This window comes from Doryrhamphus excisus, chromosome 21 (assembly GCF_030265055.1).
Source record: "Doryrhamphus excisus isolate RoL2022-K1 chromosome 21, RoL_Dexc_1.0, whole genome shotgun sequence".
In the NCBI taxonomy this organism is placed as follows: domain Eukaryota; kingdom Metazoa; phylum Chordata; class Actinopteri; order Syngnathiformes; family Syngnathidae; genus Doryrhamphus; species Doryrhamphus excisus.
In genome coordinates, this window is record NC_080486.1 from 5,014,411 (window position 1) to 5,034,011 (window position 19,601).

Sequence of the window (19,601 nt, forward strand, 5' to 3'; positions counted from 1 at the left end):
ATTAGCATAGTCCTATTAACATAGCTACACGATAGCACTGAGTGTCTCAGGGCTATTATGCTAGACACCATTAGACACCATTATGCTAGGCGTTAGTATGCTAACATTCACATGTTAGAATTGCTAACATGCTAATATTGGCATAGTTGCATTTTTAGCCCTTTTCATGGTATGAACACTTAGTATCATGCTAGGTGTTTGCATGCTGACATTAGCATGTAAAGAGGTTTACCCATTTCATAGGTAGACACTACTATGGTAGATGTTAGCATGCTAGTTTTAACATGTTTGCATTTTTGTGATTTTCATAAATATGAACTTAAGTAGACACTCTAGTGCTATCATGCTAGGTGTTAGCATGCCAACATTTTTAGCATTTTCAGAGGTAGGCACTTATACAAACAATTAACACGACTATTATACAAGGTGTTAGCATGCTAAGGTTAGCATGTTATAATTGTTAGCATTCTACACACTCAGAGTGCTTTCCTAGTATATGAATTTACTTTTTTTTATACACACAAAATGTGAATACAATGGTTTTATAATGTTAGTTGCCAGCTCAAAATGTTTCCACTTTGGAGGAGGTCTGTGCTCTACCAAGTGGTTATTAACTATAATAATAATAATTATTATTATGATCAGATGGTACTTACTGGAGGCCTTGGTTGTCTTCAGTCAATCCTTGCAGTAGCGTCTCTTTAGCTGTATTCAAAACTTCAAGTGAGGTGGCGTCTGTCATGCTTTCATCATCACTAGAGAAATCATAGTAAAAAATCAATCATTACATACAGCATATCAAGAACATATGTTATACATGTGTATGATTGGCTCAGCTTTGTGATACAGATGAAAACGTGTCATTGGAGTATTTTTTTTACACAAATATGTTGTATTCTTGTGTTAAACGTTGCCAATTTTCAGATAAATCAGGTTTGCGCATGTGGAAGAGAGTTTTCGGTGCAGGCTATTGTGTGTAACTGCTCTACAGGAGTCCACAACTCAATACAAAGGGTCAAAAAAATTAGCATAATAGGTCCCCTTTAAATTATAATAACATTTATTTTGGTAATATTGTGACTTTTCTTCTCTAAAAATGATAACTTTTGCCTGCAACCTAATTTTATTTTGTTTGGTTCTCAAAATATTACGACTTGAATTATAATTTTTTTTTCTTTAATAGCTCAACTCTGTTGCTACAATTATTTTTTAATAATTTTTATTTTTTATTTATTATTTTTCTCATAATACAAGTTTCGCGTAAAATCCTGATTTCTTGCTACAATATAACTTCTGTTAATATTTATTTTTGTAAAATTACATATTTTTCAAAAATGTTCCAAGTATTTCAACTCTCATAATTATGACTTTATTTTTGTCAGATTACAAATTCCTCCCGCAAACTAATAAAAAAACAACATATTTTATCTTTTTTTTCTTTTATATTGAAATGTTATACTATTAAAATGACATTTTTCTCATGTTATTCTCATAAAAATACTTTGTTATATTACAACTTTTTCCACTTTATATTTTGACTTTATTCTTGCAAAATTCTTGTAAAAAATGACACTTTTCTCATATTATGTTATTCTCATAAAAATACTTTGTTATATTATAACTTTTTCTGCTTTATATTTTGACTTTATTCTTGCAAAATTCTTGTAAACAATGAAATTTTTCTCATACTACGTTATTCTCATAAAAATACATTGTTATATTTCAATTTTTCCACTTTATATTTTGACTTTATTCTTGTAAAAAATGACATTTTTCTCATATGTTATTCCCATAAAAATACTTTGTTATATTACAACTTTTTTCACTTGATATTTTGACTTTATTCTTGCAAAATTCTTGTAAAAAATGACATTTTTCTCATATTATGTTACTCTTATAAAAATACTTTGTTATATTACAACTTCTTCTGCTTTATATTTTGACTTTATTCATGTAAAATGACAATTTTATCCATGAAATAGAAATCTTGTGCAATAGAGCGATACCTGTAGTTGTCCTGGACCCACATGAGGATGTCATACATCCTCTCTCGGCACACCGGTGAAGGGTGTGTGACAAAAGACGTCACAGTTCCAAGGAACTCCTGCAGCTGCGGCGGAGTGAGGCGTGCAAGGATTTTGTGGACGATGTCCAGACACACTCTTTGTACGACTTCATCCCTGCATTCAAAATCAAAACGGCGTATGTTAGCGTATCCGTTCAACATGGCGTTGGTGTCGTGTTGACCGACACGTACTTATGGCCCATCATCTGAATGAAGGCTGTGGTTTTGAGCTGCAAAAAAATGTCTGGGATGACATCGGCTCGACTCAGCACACATTCCAGACAGTTGACTTTTAAGATGCCGTGCAACTTTGGGAGTTGGTAGAACACGTGATTGACAAACCTGCAAAAGGAAAAGGACGGCTTACAAATGTTTTTTTTTTTAGCCTGAATACATAAATCAATACGAGAGATTCACCTGTCCATAAAAGGAGGAAAGTGCTTTGACACTTTGTTCACGCAGATGACGAACTTGTCGTTCATGTCTTTTTTCCTCAGATTGGTTATCTGACTTGCAGCAAGACTGAGAAGTTCTTGCTGATGCTGGAAGAAGAATTTGAAAAAAAATTAATTCATGTTAGGTTTCACTGTATAAACCAGAGTTGACCAAACTTTTCCCCCTAGATGCTAGCTAGCTAGCTAGATGCTAGCTAGATGCTAGCTAGATGCTAGCTAGATGCTAGCTAGCTAGCTAGATAGCTAGCTAGATGCTAGCTAGCTAGCTAGATAGCTAGCTAGAGGGCTAGCTAGATGCTAGCTAGATGCTAGCTAGCTCGATAGAGGCTCGCTAGACAGATAGATGCTAGCTAGATAGCTAGATAGACTTCCTTTATTGTCATTGCACAATAACAGCAGTGAAATTGCCAACGAAATCTCGTTGCCTGATTTTAATTTTTTATTATTTAATTTATTATTTAATTTTTTATTATTAAATAATAATAATAATTAATAATAATAATGTGGAGAATAAATAGATGACATCAAATATGAACAACAATGTACAGTGCAAACAGTGAATTGCACAAATAATTTAAATAATTTTGAATAAATAATAATTTAAAGTTGTGTGTGTGCGTGTGGGCAAGTAGAGATTAAAAAAAATATATATATATATATATAAACTGTGTTTATAGGTGAGAAAGCATATATTATTACCACCTATGATTACACATTCCCCCTTCCCATTGTTGCCATTTCTTTTGTTTTCAGTATTTCATTTCTAGAATGTGCCGTAGCCCCCCTGAGTCGGAGTTTGGACATCCCTGGTACGTATAGTCGTCACTCGCCACTTTGCGGTTCGAACATTGTGCCCTCACTCGATCGTGTATTGTGTACTACAAATGTAAACCTGACTATAGGGGTACTATTTCATGTTTTGAGAGCTCTAATGTTATAAACTGTGGGCCATATTATACTTAACTACAAAAATATTTGACGGAGAGAAAAGTGACATACGTTATCGTTTTCAGTCATGTTCTTCAGGATGAGGCCGATAATCTCAGCAGCAGCCGAGTAGACGTCTTTATAGCGTACAAAGGTGAGGTTGTTGGTGAGAGACTGGATGTATCTGGAAAGACATAAGGCGCCATGAAACCAAAGATTCCGGTATGCTGCATTCAGTTGCTTAGTAAAAGTACAATCACTATATTGACAGTTACTATGGTACCCATTATGTCATTGTATGGTCATATCACCTCGTATTTCGGTACGCGACAAAAAATACAAATAAATATTAGTTAAAAAATGAAAATTTAAAAAAAAATAAAAAAAATAAAAAATTAGTTGAAAAATTAAAAAAATTAAAAAAATTTAATTTTTAAAAATTGTAAAAATTTTAAAATTAAAAAAAAATAAAATAAAAATAACTTAAAGTATATTAGGAAAGCAGGAAGTGAACAAATGTAACAGTTACTGATTGTAAAAGTACCAGATGGAGGGGTAGGACTTAATAAGCTTTGCTTCTTCCTACTCCTTTTGGACATGTGGAACTGTGAACTGATTATGTGATGCATTCAATTGGAATCTGATGCATGTTCAAATGAAATTAAACCATTACCATAAAATACATGCACATCGACAGTGGTTGTAGACCATACAAAGGGGAAGGTAAACAGAAATAAAATTCATTGTAAGTGTTACTGTGGTTGGAATGGGTAGAACATTACAAAATAAAGTTGCTATGATCATTAATTCATTCATTTACCTGCCATACTCAATCCCACAAGAGGCATCATAAGCAGGGAGGTTGTTGGCCAGGATGATTCCGAGGAGCTGAAGTCCCACAGAGTTGTCTTTACTGTTCGGGTCCGTGCCACAGAAGCGCTCGTATATTACACTAAAAACAAAAGACAGCCATGTTTTTCTTAAAAAAAAAACACTTTTATTCTCTGGCTTTTAACTCGGAGTGAGTTGTATGGTCCTGTGTCTTTTAGTGTTTAGTGTCTTTTTGATTTTTTTTACACTTTTATTGCTTAGCTTCTCGTTTTTAATATTTTTATTTATTTTTCATTTTTTTATTTTAATTTAATTTTACTATTTTATTTCTTATTTGATCTTTTAGTTTTGGATTAAATAAAAAATAAAAAAAAATAATAAATTGATAATAAATAAATAAATACATAAATTAAATTAATTAATTTGTACCTTTATTTATTGTATTTTATTTTTACTTTTTATTTTACTTGTCTGTGCAGCACATTGGAAACTCTGTTTATAAAATGTGCTATATAAATAAAGCGGATTGGATTGGATGTTTTCATAATACAGTATATTAAGTTGCAACAGTGAAGCAGCTATAATGTTATGTAAAAACAATATTCAAAATTGTCAAATCCTTTGGTTTATTGCGGTTAATTAGTTCCAGGCCTGATCCTTGATAAGTGCATTTCCACAAAGTAAGATTCCTTATTTAAAAATGGAATATTTTCATAGTTAAGAGCACAGAAAACAGTATTAGAACAGTATTAAACAGTATTGGAGCCCTCTAGACATGAAATAACACCCCTATGGTGACCTTTACACTCCTATTACCCAATATACGTTCTTTTTTTTTTAAAAACTTCATCGCAACAACAAAATTTCACAAAAAACATGTTTTTTTTTATTTGGAGTTGTTAAAATACTACCTGTGTGGCACATGTAGAGAGTCTTTCCAACACTCCACAAGAGTGCGAATGATCTCCAGATTGTGGCGAAACACGGACCTCTTGGAGTGAAAGCTGTGTTTCATCAGAAACTCTAACAGTCGGTTGGCAAGTACTTCATCTCTGGGGTTCCCCTGAGACAACAAATATTATGTCGTATTTTACTGCGTATGTTAAACTTCCACATCACGAAAAATCGGTATTACGCCAGATGCATGTGGTATGAGAGTATTTTGGAAAAAAAACCTTAGGTCTTGCCAGGCTTGTCCAAGAGAGCACCGTGACAACAATATCCACCACCATAAAATGAATCCCCTCTCCTCCATTGCGCCCACACACCAGCTGCAGCAATGGCCCCAGCCAGTGCTTGGCATACGGACGGAAGACCTGTACATCAAATATACACATACAAATATACACTTATACAAAATATACAAAGTAACTTAGTACATAGTAACTTCAATAGAAAGTGGGGGGAAAAAAAGTGGAGGGCTTTGTCTTGCAAGTTAATTCACTCAACACTTTCCAGCAGGAAGACGCTTTAGCAAGATATGATTAACTACACGTTTTGGAAGTACAACATGTGTAAGATGTGTATTTTTTAGTGACTTCAGTGGAAAGTGGTTTGATGGCGGCAATGGAGGGTTTTGTCTTGCAAGTGAATCCACTCAACACTTTCCAGCAGGAAGACGCTTTAGTAAGATATGATGATGTTTAACTGCACGTTTGGAAAGTACAACATGTGTCTTTTTTTAGTAACTTCAATGGAAAGTGGTTTGATGGCGCTATCTGCTGGCTGGAAAAGAGTGCTGCAGCAATGGAGGGCTTTGTCTTGCAAGTGAACTCACTCAACACTTTCCAGCAGGAAGACGCTTTAGCCAGATATGATATGTCACTGCACGTTTTGCGTAGCGCGTCTTTTTTTTAGTAACTTCAATGGAAAGTGTAATGGCACTATCTGCTGGCTGGAAAAGAGTGCTGCAGCAATGGAGGGCTTTGTTTTGGAAGTACAACTTGTGCCTTTTTTAGTAACTTTAAATGGAAAGTTTTTTGATGGCGCTATCTATTCACTCAACACTTTCCAGTAGTAAGACACTTTAGCAAAATATGATGATGTTTCAACGCACGTTTTGGAAGAACATCATGTGTAACGTGTGTCTTTTTTCGTAACTTCAATGGAAAGTGGTTTGATGGCGCTAGCTATTCACTCAACACTTTTCAACAGGAAGACACTTTACAAGATATGATGTGTAACTGCACATTTTGGAAGTACAACATGTGCTTTTTTTTTAGTAACTTTAATGGAAAGTTTTTTGGAAAGTGTTTTGACGGCGCTAGCTATTCACTCAACACTTTCCAACAGGAAGACACTTTACAAGATATGATGTGTAACTGCACATTTTGGAAGTACAACATGTGCCTTTTTTAGTAACTTTAATAGGAAGTACAACATGTGCCTTTTTAGTAACTTTAAATGGAAAGTTCTTTGATGGCACTATCTATTCACTCAACACTTTCCAGCAGTAAGACACTTTAGCAAAATATGATGATGTTTCACCGCACGTTTTGGAAGAACATCATGTGTAACGTGTGTATTTTTTCGTAACTTCAATGGAAAGTGTTTTGACGGCGCTAGCTATTCACTCAACACTTTCCAACAGATGATGATGTGTAACTGACTGCACGTTTTGAAAGTACAACATGTGTAAAAGTCCATTTCAAATGTGTTGAATACCTGAGAGGCATATAATAGGGTTTAAAGTTTCAAAAATTGTGCATGTCCATTATTTGCAGTTTTTTCTGTGTATTTTTTTCTTTTAAGACCATCAAGGATGAAGTCACATAAACCGATATTCACCTCCTCTGTGTTGATGATCAGTTTTGAAATGAAGAGTCTGATGTTCAAGGGTGTGGCTGGATTCATCAGTTTCCCATGAAGGAATTTCATCCAAGGAGGAAGGTCACTCGGCACGTTGCCCTGTTTCGTCGACACAGAAAAAGGCTTTCAAATGTAAATAATATAATATATTATTCCTGGCTATATTCATTATTTTTTTCCATTATATGTGAGACAAGATAAGTGAGACAAGAGTAATCATTTATTGCAAACGAGGATTCACTATCATCGCATTTAAAAGCCAAAATCTTGGCAAAAATTAGGATTAAATTTTGTTTTGTATTAGCTTGATCACTTGATGACAAAGGCAAATAAGCTTTCAGTCTTTGAGTGCTTTACGACTATTGAGCTACATAAGCAAGGCCGCTCTCAGCTTGCTATTGCATCTGAACTTGGGATGCAGTAAGACAGTCAAACTTCTTCAGAGATGGTGAGGTTTCCGGAACCGAAAAGTCAAGCCGGAAGGTTTTAAAATTAAATTTTTTTTTAATTTTAATAAATGCATTTTTTTTGTTGTTGTTTTTTTGGAAAACCTGATGCGGCCCAGTCTCACCCAGACCCGAGCTCCAGTGGCCCCCCAAGTAAATTGAGTTTGAGACCCCTGGCTTAGACAATAGAGAAAGTGTTTGAATGTACTGAAGAAGAAATGTTCCCGTGACCCCCCCAGCGACCCCCAGGTCCTGGAGGTGCCTGGATGCGTCAACAAGCAACCCTGCAGATGTTCATGTTAATCCTGCAAGAATGTGTCAAGATAAGAACTCATTCATTCATTCATTCATTCATTTTCCGCTTATCCTCACGAGGGTCGCGGGGGTGCTGGAGCCTATCCCAGCTGTCTTCGGGCGTAAGGCGGGGTACACCCTGGACTGGTCGCCAGCCAATCACAGGGCACATATAGACAAACAACCATTCACACTCACATTCATACCTATGGACAATTTGGAGTCGCCAATTAACCTAGCATGTTTTTGGAATGTGGGAGGAAACCGGAGTACCCGGAGAAAACCCACGCATGCACGGGGAGAACATGCAAACTCCACACAGAGATGCCCGAGGGTGGAACTGAACCCTGGTCTCCTAGCTGTGAGGTCTGTGCGCTAAGCCCTAGACCACCGTGCCGCCCAAGATAAGAACTCATAAAACAATAAAAGTAATTACTCTCACATATACACACACACACACATAGACAAATAAATACAGCTCGTCCTCGTCCACCCCCCCCCCCCCCCCTTAGAGTTGCATGACCATGTAGTAGGGACCCTACTGCATATTCTGTCACTGGATATGTGGTTTCACTCTCTTCACTGTGAGTAACTTTGAATATTGTTATCTGTATTTCTGTATTGAAGTGTTTTTTACAAGTGTCACAGGAGTTTGAACATGACAGTATAATACAAAACAATATGCAAAAAAAAAAAAAAAAGCTCTCTGACCTGTTCAATTCTGGGAGTTATCTTGCTCCTTTGCATGTGACCAATGAGAGCCGTCATGGTTGCCATGCACTCGTGCTGATTTAACTCATCCATTTCCAGGTCCACTGTCACATCGAGCGAGGAAGCGGACTCGTCTGTCTGCTGCATGTCCCAATATCCATAAAAGAAAGTATGATATTGAGTAAAGTAAAGTACAGTATAGTGTACAGCAGTGTTTTTCAACCTTTTTTGAGCCGTGGCACGTTTTTTTTACATTGGAAAACATCACTAAGTCTACATATAGGAGGAACGAGCTAGGTGTTGCCACACGGGCCGATATTACATTGCTCTGCCAGTCTTTACACCACGGACACTCCACAGTAGCCATGTTTACACTTTTCCGGAAACAATAGTATACATGGAAAGGAATATTCCAATCTCTTGTCTACATGCGTCGCTATAATCAACCAGAATAGTCAATGGGGCATGCCCAGTAAAGCGTAAACACCAACATCACATGATACCGACTTCCCTGAGTTGTTTTGACTTTTTGGAATCATTCCGTATTGCCAGTTTTTCGTTTGTTCGGGCTTGAAATTTAGTTTGAATAAAAAAAAAAAAAAACTTTCCGTAACAGTCCAGTGCCGATTGCTGGCCTCCATTTTGAAAACTGAAGCTGCGTGTTACGTCATATCTGAGCATGCGATATGATAAATTTAACCAGGAAAGGATCAAATTCAAGCTTGCTAATATTTTATAATTCAACTCGGAACTATTCATTCGGATTGGCACTATTCGTTCGGAATGAGGCGTATACAAAGGTTAGATTCTTTCCGTTTGAGCAAATAAACCAAATGCAATTGGAATATTTGGGTCCACGTATACGTGGATATTGACATAATATTTGCAAATGATGATTAATAAATGTTAATTATAAAAAGTGATATTGGATAATTCCTCACGGTACACTAGTGTGTCGCGGCACAGTGGTTGAAAATCACCGGTGTACAGGACAAACCAAACATGGTAACTTTTGTTCAATAAACTCACAACTCACCGTCTTTGTTACGGTGCGTCTCGCCCCGTCAGGTTTCTGGGAGCTGTAGGAGAAGCTTTGAACGCCAGTGGAGAAATCGAACTGACTCATCTCCTCACTCAGACTGCTGTCGGCCATGTAAGACTGAGAGGACAAATATACGGGTGCCTCTTTGGACACCACACACACAAAAAAAGACCCTTGAGATACCATGAAGGTTATGCTTCATAAAAATATACATTTTAATACATGGCAGTGATGATGATTCAGTTGCAGCAAAGTACCTCCGCTCTCATCGCTCACTTCTTGACGAATCATAGAATACTTTTTCTTTCTCTCAAGAGGAACCTGGAAATGATCAGGACATAAAAGAATGAAATTGTCTGATAGTACAGTGGAACTTGTGATTGGTGTGCTGCAATGACGTCAGCCTCCCTCTGGGCTGTGGGTCCTCTGGTAGACAGATTATTTTTTTTTGTATTGGTATTATGTTTGTGTGTATTTCTGAGATATACCTTTTGAGTGTTAAGTTGCTGTGTGATGATTTTAATTTTTTTAAGATGACTTATATTAAGTAATTAACTCTTGCAATTTCCAAAGCTCATTGAGAGTTTTTCACAGGTCATGACTGGCTCCTGTGGAATTAAAAGCTACCTGGTACTTAAAACCTTGTGTGCACCATAATATGCCATTTTCTGATGTGCTTTCATATGTACATCTGTTTTTCCTGTGACTTTAGTGCAGCTTACACACTGGAATTACACGAAATACACCAAAAGTAATTCTCAAAATTGTTGGACATACCTCAATGACAACTGGAAAGCTGTAGGTCCTTTCAATGTCAATGATATTTTCCAAAATGAACTGGTTCTGGGCAAGAAAAAAAAATCAATGGAAAAAAAGCCTAAAAAAGACAATTGGATTTATTTATGTGCCATACCTTCTCTGGTTTGTCACTGAAGAGGAAGCCATGATAGAATTTGGGCTCATTGAAGCTGCAGCTGATGACGGCGATGGCGCAGTTGTACGCGGCGCAGTGGTACTGTCTCCTGAGCTCGAGGAGCTGAGTCTCGCCAGTCATGTTCTCGGTAAATGCTTCAAAACAGAACCTGGAGGAGAACATCGAGTGGGGGAAAACAACAAAAATCACACAGGCTCTTCATTTTAAATCTTCTAAATAAATAAAAATGCATAAAATAAAGTAAAAAAAAAAACACAAATTATATTAGGAAAGCAGGAAGTGAACAAATGTAACATATTTTTTTTCTTTTTAAAAATAGAACTTTATTCTCTTGATATTTTGACTTTATTCTTGTACTGTAAAATTACTGCTGAACTTTTAATTGTTACAGTATTTGTTGTAATTGTTCCAGTATTATTCATTAGTGTTTTTTTTTGCCATTTATGGTACCCATTATGTCACTGTATTGTCATATCACCTCTTACTTCGGTATGTGACAAAAATAAAATTAATGTACTTCAGTACGTGACAAAAAAAAAAAAAACTATATTAGGAAAGCAGGAAGTGAACAAATGTAACATTTTTTCTTTTTAAAAATAGAACTTTATTCTCTTGATATTTTGACTTTATTCTTGTACTGTAAAATTACTGCTGAACTTTTAATTGTTACAGTATTTGTTGTAATTGTTCCAGTATTATTCATTAGTGGGGTTTTTTTTGCCATTTATGGTACCCATTATGTCACTGTATTGTCATATCACCTCGTACTTCGGTATGTGACAAAAATAATATTTATGTACTTCGGTACGTGACAAAAATAAAAGAAAAAAAACTATATTAGGAAAGCAGGAAGTGAACAAATGTAACATTTTTTCTTTTTAAAAATAGAACTTCATTCTCTTGATATTTTGACTTTATTCCAGTATTATTCATTAGTGGGTTTTTTTTTGCCATTTATGGTACCCATTATGTCACTGTATTGTCATATCACCTCGTACTTCAGTATGTGACAAAAATAAAAGAAAAAAAAACTATATTAGGAAAGCAGGAAGTGAACAAATGTAACAGTTACTGATTGTAAAAGTACCAGATGGCTCTTAATTTGTGGATGGGGGTGTCTTACTTGATCAACGCCTTTGACAGCTCATTCCCCTCCGTCTTGTCCGAACAACAATAAGCCGTATTGATGGGAGATTCCTTAGAATAAACGTCCTCTTTGGGAAGCCGGGAGTATAGGAGCTCCATTAGCTTGCAGTAGCCGTTCTTCTTCGTCAACTGCATCTCAAATGATGATTCACTCGACTAAAAAGAAAAGGTGATACAGTTCCAGGTTAAAGGAGGTTCATGTAAGAGCAAAAAAAGAGTCAAACCTTGGTGAAACGACTCAGTAGCGATGCCATTATCTGGGTAACATTTGCCACAAAGAAGTCAATGAGGGTCTTGGTGCTACAGTGGGAGGCGAGAGGCAGCAGAACTCTCTCCATCATGGCCTGAAGGACGCAGCTCCTTGGCACGTCACCCTGCTGGATCGCCTGATAAGCCGTACACAGCAGTTGGAGCTGTCGATCAATGCTTGACCTAAAACACACACAAGTAGAGAAGATTAAAAAAGACACCAATTATTAAGGATCCGCTGATATTTGCGTTCTTTACTTGAATTGGTATCAAAAGTACGCGTGTGGGTTTCGGCGATGTATTTTTCCGACACATGATTTACAGACAGGCATACGCCGGGCAGCTTTGTGTTGCCGGCGGACCCTGCAACACATGCAGTTGCGGTACTCCTCCCACACCGCCACAGCGATTTCAAACACTGCTTTGAAATCGGAAATATGAACGCCAAGTGAATGCAATATATCACTATATTGACGGTTACTATGGTACCCGTTATGTCATTGTATGGTCATATCACCTCATACTTCGGTACGTGACAAAAAAAAAATATATATATTTTTTTTAAAAATGTAAAAAAACAATTCAAGCAAATAAACCTGTAATATTCTGAGGAAAATAATATATTTTTAACTGTGACAAAAAAAAGTTGTATTTTTTTGAAAAATTTGGTTGCTGCAAATGATATGCTCCGAGAATAATCTCTAAATATTATGGAAATAAAGTCATAATTACAAAATCCAAAATATACAGGAACATGAAACAGTTGGAAAATGGAACCTGTAAAAAATAAAGTGAAAATATTAAGCGAAAACAAAATTTAAGAAAAAAAAAGCTACATTTTAAAACAAATTTACCCATAATAATAATTTTAAAAAAAAACTATATTAGGAAAGCAGGAAGTGAACAAATGTAACAGTTACTGATTGTAAAAGTACCAGATGGAGGGGTAGGATTTAATAAGCTTTGCTTCTTCCTACTCCTTTTGGACATGTGGAACTGTGAACTGATTATGTGATGCATTCAATTGTAATCTGATGCATGTTCAAATCAAATTCAACCATTACCATTACCATATACGTGCTAGAGAAGTATTGGATTACATTTTTGGCTAATTGGTTATTTTTAGCCTTATGCATTATTTTAGCTGTTTGAAGATGAACTATATCAGCAAGTTGAAGTATTTGTGATTTTAGAAATAAGGAGTTAGTATGTTCTCTGTATGCGGCATTATGAATTATCCTTACTGACCTTTTTTGCAGTACATTTAGCGAGTGAAGATTGCTTTTATAGTTATTAGCCCATATTTCCACACAATAAGTAAGATATGGTAGAACCAGAGAGCAATAAAGAGTGTGGAGTGATTTCTGATTGAGAACAAATTTTGCTTTGTTCAATATTGAAATATTTCTGGCTACCTTATGTTGTATATTTGTAATACGAGGTTATGAGTGAACGTCAACTTTACTGACCGTTTGGAAATTCTTTGGAAGCAGGTTTGAAATTGTTCCTCCATGATGTGCTTTCTGTCTCGACACAAAATCCCAGCCAGAATTTTGAGCAGAAGCGGACTCTGGGAAAGCTCCAAGGCATCCAGCAACTACAACAGAGATGTAAATGCCGTGGAATTGGGTTTCCAACCAGTTCTTAATGAATGTACATTAAATTCCCCCTAATAATAATAATAATAGCTTTTCTTCCATAGCTATGGTAAAAGTGTCACATTCACCCTCCTGATACAGTCCATGTAGTTGTTGCGGTGAAGCGAGCCCTTTGCAAATTCATCGGACTGCATAGGAAAGTGGGAGGCCACCAGCGATTCAAGCGCTCTCTGCAGCTCTGCCAGGGGCTCCTCGGGGATGAAAGTGAAGAAGGGCAACACCAGCAAGGCTTGACTCTGGACAGAGTAGGACAGAGTGGGAAAAAGTTGGAAACGGCATAGAAAACATGCTTCTAACCTTCTAAATATGTTTTCTTTTAACATTATTAGAGCCCTTCAATCATGAAATAGCACCCCTATAGTCACCTTTACAATCCTATCACCCAATATAAGCAAAAATAATCAATTTAAGACATGATTAGGACTTGTGCTTGTGTGTTGGAAATGTGTTCTGGTGCTGGGGAGGTGAGTCGGAGGTTCAAAGTTCAATTTTAGCTTTGAGTGGGTTACGGCCACAACAGGCGCCCAATAATGTTAGCGATTACGGTGCCTGGTGTGAGATAATACAAACCTGCATTAAAATTCTGTTGTTGCGGTGATCAGGTCTGGTGCTTGTGTGTCTCCCTGAACATTACAGTAACATTGATGACACCATGCGGCCAGTGTAGAATACTACATATGTTTGAGTGTGTCTTCTGAATGCCTTTTAGTTGATTTAGATATTTTGACAGTTACTATGGTAGCCATTATGTCATTGTATGGTCATATCACCTCGTACTTCAGTACATGACAAAAAATAAAAATAAAGTAAAAAATAAAATAAAAATTAATAGTAAATAAATAAATGCATAAATAAATATTTAAAAAATAAAAAATAAAAAAAACTTAAATTATATTAAGAAAGCAGGAAGTGAACAAATGTTACTGATTGTAAAAGTACCAGATGGAGGGGTAGGATTTAATAAGCTTTGCTTCTTCCTACTCCTTTTGGACATGTGGAACTGTGAACTGATTATGTGATGCATTCAATTGTAATCTGATGCATGTTCAAATGAAATTAAACCATTACCATTACCAAGAGTCTTGAACCAGTCATGATGTGCTGTACATATATATACATATATATACATATACATATATATATATATATATATATATATATATATATATCACTATATTGACAGTTACTATGGTACCCATTATGTCATTGTATGGTCATATCACCTCGTACTTCGGTACGTGACAAAAATAAAATAAATAAATAAATAAAATATAAAAAATAAATAAATAAAAATGAATAAAATGAAGTAAAAAAAACACTTAAATTATATTAGGAAAGCAGGAAGTGATCAAATGTAACATATTTTTTTCTTTTTAAAAATAGAACTTTATTCTCTCGATATTTTGACTTTATTCTTGTACTGTAAAATTACTGCTGAACTTTTAATTGTTACAGTATTTGTTGTAATTGTTCCAGTATTATTCATTAGTGGGGTTTCTTTCGCCATTTATGGCACCCATTATGTCACTGTATTGTAATATCACCTCGTACTTCTGTATGTGACAAAAATAAAATTAATGTACTTCGGTACGTGACAAAAATAAAGGAAAAAAAAACTATTAGGAAAGCAGGAAGTGAACAAATGTAACAGTTACTGATTGTAAAAGTACCAGATGGAGGGGTAGGATTTAATAAGCTTTGCTTCTTCCTACTCCTTTTGGACATGTGGAACTGTGAACTGATTATGTGATGCATTCAATTGTAATCTGATGCATATTCAAATGAAATTAAACCATTACCATAAATATAAAAGTGTTCAGAATAAGTGGAAATATATGTACATCAAAAACAATAACCTATTGTACCCGAGTTTCACTAAAATGAATGAATCCTATTGCACATAAGTCCTGTATTGCACGTTTTTGAAGCATTATTGTAGTAATGTTTTAGTAGTGCAAAAATAAGTAATGTTCATTTATGATTGTTCATTGCAGTGATAATATAATTATTATTATGTGAAAATTGTTGAATTTGTGATTTACTGTGTCGTACTTTTTTTCATTTTTCCTGCAACTTATACATGAAAAAATACAGAATTTCACAGACAGCCACAAGAGGGCAGTGTAGACTTTCACAACGATATCTCCTACTCCTTAACAATTCAATATTTAAACAGTAGAAAGAGGACACTTAATATTAATAAAAGTGTGATTTCTTCTGTTTCGACATAATTACAAGTGCATTAAATGAATGCCTGTACCTTCAGGTTCAGCGGTAGGCTCATGTCGACAAGCAGCAAAGTGAAAGTGGAAAACACCGGTTTGAACCCCTCATGATTGACGTCGGAGCACACAGATGAGTCAAGCTGAAAAATATAATAATATAAAAAGAAGCATTATGAGCTTGGCAATCAAACCACTGGACCCCCCCATATATGAAATTATAACTATAAGGTGAAAAAGACGCCATCAAAGCACCTGTAGCAGCTTAGAGAGCAACAGCAGCGTTGCAGTTTTGCTGTCGACGTTTGACGCGTGTCCACTCCACCATGACTGCATGCTATCCCATCTTCGGAGCACCTCTTCCACGAGCTGTTTTCCCTGAGTTTTCCGGAATGAGCGCTCTCGAAAACTGTGGTCCAGGATCCCATTCAGCAACACACTGACCTAGGAGGGAGGGAAAAAAAACAAGATATTATAATTCACAATCAGAATCGCCTATATTGTCATTGTATTGCATACAATGAAATTTGAGTGCAATAATGGAATAACGATATAAAGTTCATATATTACGTGCAGAGTTCCCCAGGGGTCAATACTGGGACCAAAACTGTTCATCTTGTACATCAATTATATCTCCAAAGTCACGAGGACCACATTAAAAATACACCCGTGATGATATTTCCTAAAAAAAAAGGGTCGTGCTAGCATTAACATGCAAACAACGCTAGAATGATAACGCTAAGTGTCTATGTAACTTTATACCTATAAAAATGCCCTAAATGTTGACATGTTAGCACCTAGCATTATAGCACTTAGCATTATAACTTTTAGCATGCTAACAGTATCTATATAAGTTTACACCTATGAAAATGGCTAAATTGTTGACATGCTAGCACCTAGTATCATAGCACTACGTATCCATTTAAGTTCATACATACAGTATGAAAATGGCTAAATTGTTGACATGCTAGCATTAACATGCAAACAACGCTCGAATGATAACGCTAAGTGTCTATGTAACTTTATACCTATAAAAATGCCCTAAATGTTATGTTAGCACCTAGCATTATAGCACTTAGCATTATAACTTTTAGCATGCTAACAGTATCTATATAAGTTTACACCTACGAAAATGGCTAAATTGTTGACATGCTAGCACCTAGTATCATAGCACTATGTATCCATTTAAGTTCATACATACAGTATGAAAATGGCTAAATTGTTGACATGCTAGCACCTAGTATCATAGCGCTATATATCAATTTAAGTTCATACATACAGTATGAAAATAGCTAAAATGTTAATATACTAGCATTAACATGCAAACAACGCTAGAATGATAATGCTAAGTGTCTATGTAACGGCCGTGCCGTTTTTGGACAAAGACTTAATGCATGGATAAGAACATACATAAGATCTTAGTTGCGTTACAAAGCGTATGACGTGGGTTGGTGGCGTGCTACGGCTACTGTTTTGCTAGGGTGTCCGATGTTCCCACTCTTCTTTTGTTGTTTTGTCTTATGTTAGATTCTGTGATTATATGTGTCGAAAAAAAAAAATCATTAATTGAATCGAGTGGTTAGCACGCAGACCTCACAGCTAGGAGACCTGTGTTCAATTCCACCCTCAGCCATCTGTGTGGAGTTTGCATGTTCTCCTCATGCATGCGTGGGTTTTTCTTCCAAAAACATGCTAGGTTAATTAGCGACTCCAAATTGTCCATAGGTATGAATGTGAGTGTGAATGGTTGTTTGTCTATATGTGCCCTGTGATTGGCTGGTGACACAGCTGGGATAGGCTCCTGCACCCACCGCGACCCTTGTGAGGAGAAGTGGTAGAAAATGAATAAATGAATGCTTCTTCCTGCTCCTTTTCAGACATGTGTAGCAATGAGGTGTTGTGTATGTATGTATGCGGCATAGATATATACGTACATATGTGTGTGTGTATATATATGTAAGTATATAAATAGATATTGTAAGTGTATTGTATTGTAAGTGTATATGTGAGATACATTAATGTAACATAGTATGCATGTCTGAAATAAATTAAGAACAATGAAACAAGAAAGACTGTTACAACATGTTCCAGACAGTCCCATTATAATGTGTTTTTTGGCACAAAAAAAAATTACTGTAAGGGAAATGAAATTACACACACAAAAAAAAAACATCCAAGGTTACCATGCTGGGGTTTAACGAGGAGGCGACCATGAGACGTGGTACGGTGGTGTTCAGGTTTTGAAGCAGCTCGCCGTTAATGGCCGTCGGGAAGAGGCTGTAGAAGTACTCCGAGTGGGAGAAGCTCAAGAAGCTTTGGCAGTGACTTCCAGTTAGGAGTAAGTCCAGTAGCTGCTCACCCTGCACGGAAATGTTGCATGAAAGAGAAAAAGTAAATAAATAAAACAATACACGGGACTTGGGAAGAACCTTGAGGAGAACCTTGAGGAACTTACCAGTGGAGTGAGAGAAAAGGCAAGCTGAAGCAGTCCCTCAGCGAGCTTCCTGGTATTTATATCCAAGGATGGAAGTGACTTCCTGTCAGCGGGTGCTACGCCATTATACACAGTCATGAGAAGTCGGGATCCAAGTGATTTGGCATACGATGCATCCTTCTTTATGAATCAAATAAAAAAATATATATATATTTGAAAAAAGGTTATATACATCAGCGTTTGAGTATATACGAAGCCACGGTACCTGACTCTGCAGAATGGAGAGAAGAAGTCCAGCTTTGTGGATTTGCTTACAAGAAGACAGAAGCATTTCCAGCTGGCCGTGGTGTCCGGGTCGGTAGAAGTCGACAGCACAAAGAGCATCAACACTGAGGAGCAAACAAAACCTGATATTATAATTCAGAATCAGAATCGCCTTTATTGTCATTGTAATGCATACAACGAAATTTGAACTCCACGGTGCGTTTTGTAGAAAGTAAAATTAAGAATAATGGTTGAATTTCATTTGAACATGCATCAGATTACAATTGAACGCATCACATAATCAGTTCACAGTTCCACATGTCCAAAAGGAGTAGGAAGAAGCAAAGCTTATTAAATCCTACCCCTCCATCTGGTACTTTTACAATCAGTAACTGTTACATTTGTTCACTTCCTGCTTTCCTAATATAATTGAAGTTTTTTTGTTTTTTAAATTGTTGTAATTTTTTTAATTTTATTTTGTTAATATTTTAATTTTAATATTATATTTTTTATTTTTTTAATTTTCATATGTTAATTTTTAAAATATACTTTTAATATTTTAATTTTCATATTTTGATTTTTAAATTATACTTTTAATATTTTAATTTTCATATTTTGATTTTTAAATTATACTTTTAATATTTTAATATTTTAATTTAAATATTTTAATTATAATATTTCAATGTTAATATTTCAATTATAATAATTTAATAATTAAATTATTAAACTATTAAATAGTTTAATAGTTTAATAGTTTAATAGTTTAATAGCAATTTAGCAATTTAATAATCTAATAATCTAATAATCTAATAATCTAATAATCTAATAATCTAATAATTTAATTTTAAATTTGATAAATATAATTATAATATAATATGTTATTAATTTTAATGAGTGATATCTATATAGCACATCATGACTGGTTCAAGACTCTTCATCCTTGTATTTAGCAAACAGAGGAGAGCGAGAGAGACCGGAAGCGTGTGTGCCGATTGTGGAACTGTTTGGTTCCGGGAGTGACTACTTTAGTGGTTTTAGCTCCCAGGAGGACGAGGGCAGCGATGAATGACTTTGCCGGTTCATGTTCACAACAACAGAGCTTGTGGCAGACACGC

The 19,601-nt window shown here is 35.6% G+C and overlaps 1 protein-coding gene across 3 annotated transcripts in view; it reads right to left on the minus strand.

Annotated features, from left to right (window-relative positions):
* Positions 1–19,601, minus strand: part of prkdc (protein kinase, DNA-activated, catalytic subunit) — a 68,242-nt gene that overhangs the window by 26,154 nt on the left and 22,487 nt on the right. For 2 of the 3 annotated variants that reach the window (XM_058060908.1, XM_058060910.1), the window contains exons 34-56: positions 18,488–18,611; positions 18,244–18,402; positions 17,972–18,148; positions 16,044–16,232; positions 15,827–15,931; positions 13,635–13,802; positions 13,378–13,505; positions 11,884–12,091; positions 11,637–11,815; positions 10,493–10,661; positions 10,357–10,422; positions 9,837–9,900; positions 9,574–9,722; positions 8,538–8,678; positions 7,066–7,185; positions 5,454–5,594; positions 5,190–5,341; positions 4,268–4,399; positions 3,520–3,631; positions 2,483–2,607; positions 2,258–2,407; positions 2,007–2,180; positions 657–755 (exon numbers count right to left, since the gene is read on the minus strand). In XM_058060908.1, the coding sequence (XP_057916891.1) occupies positions 657–755; positions 2,007–2,180; positions 2,258–2,407; positions 2,483–2,607; positions 3,520–3,631; positions 4,268–4,399; positions 5,190–5,341; positions 5,454–5,594; positions 7,066–7,185; positions 8,538–8,678; positions 9,574–9,722; positions 9,837–9,900; positions 10,357–10,422; positions 10,493–10,661; positions 11,637–11,815; positions 11,884–12,091; positions 13,378–13,505; positions 13,635–13,802; positions 15,827–15,931; positions 16,044–16,232; positions 17,972–18,148; positions 18,244–18,402; positions 18,488–18,611 (3,231 nt within the window). The remainder of the gene's footprint in view (positions 1–656; positions 756–2,006; positions 2,181–2,257; positions 2,408–2,482; positions 2,608–3,519; positions 3,632–4,267; positions 4,400–5,189; positions 5,342–5,453; positions 5,595–7,065; positions 7,186–8,537; positions 8,679–9,573; positions 9,723–9,836; positions 9,901–10,356; positions 10,423–10,492; positions 10,662–11,636; positions 11,816–11,883; positions 12,092–13,377; positions 13,506–13,634; positions 13,803–15,826; positions 15,932–16,043; positions 16,233–17,971; positions 18,149–18,243; positions 18,403–18,487; positions 18,612–19,601) is intronic. The other variant, XM_058060909.1, reaches the window with a different exon arrangement.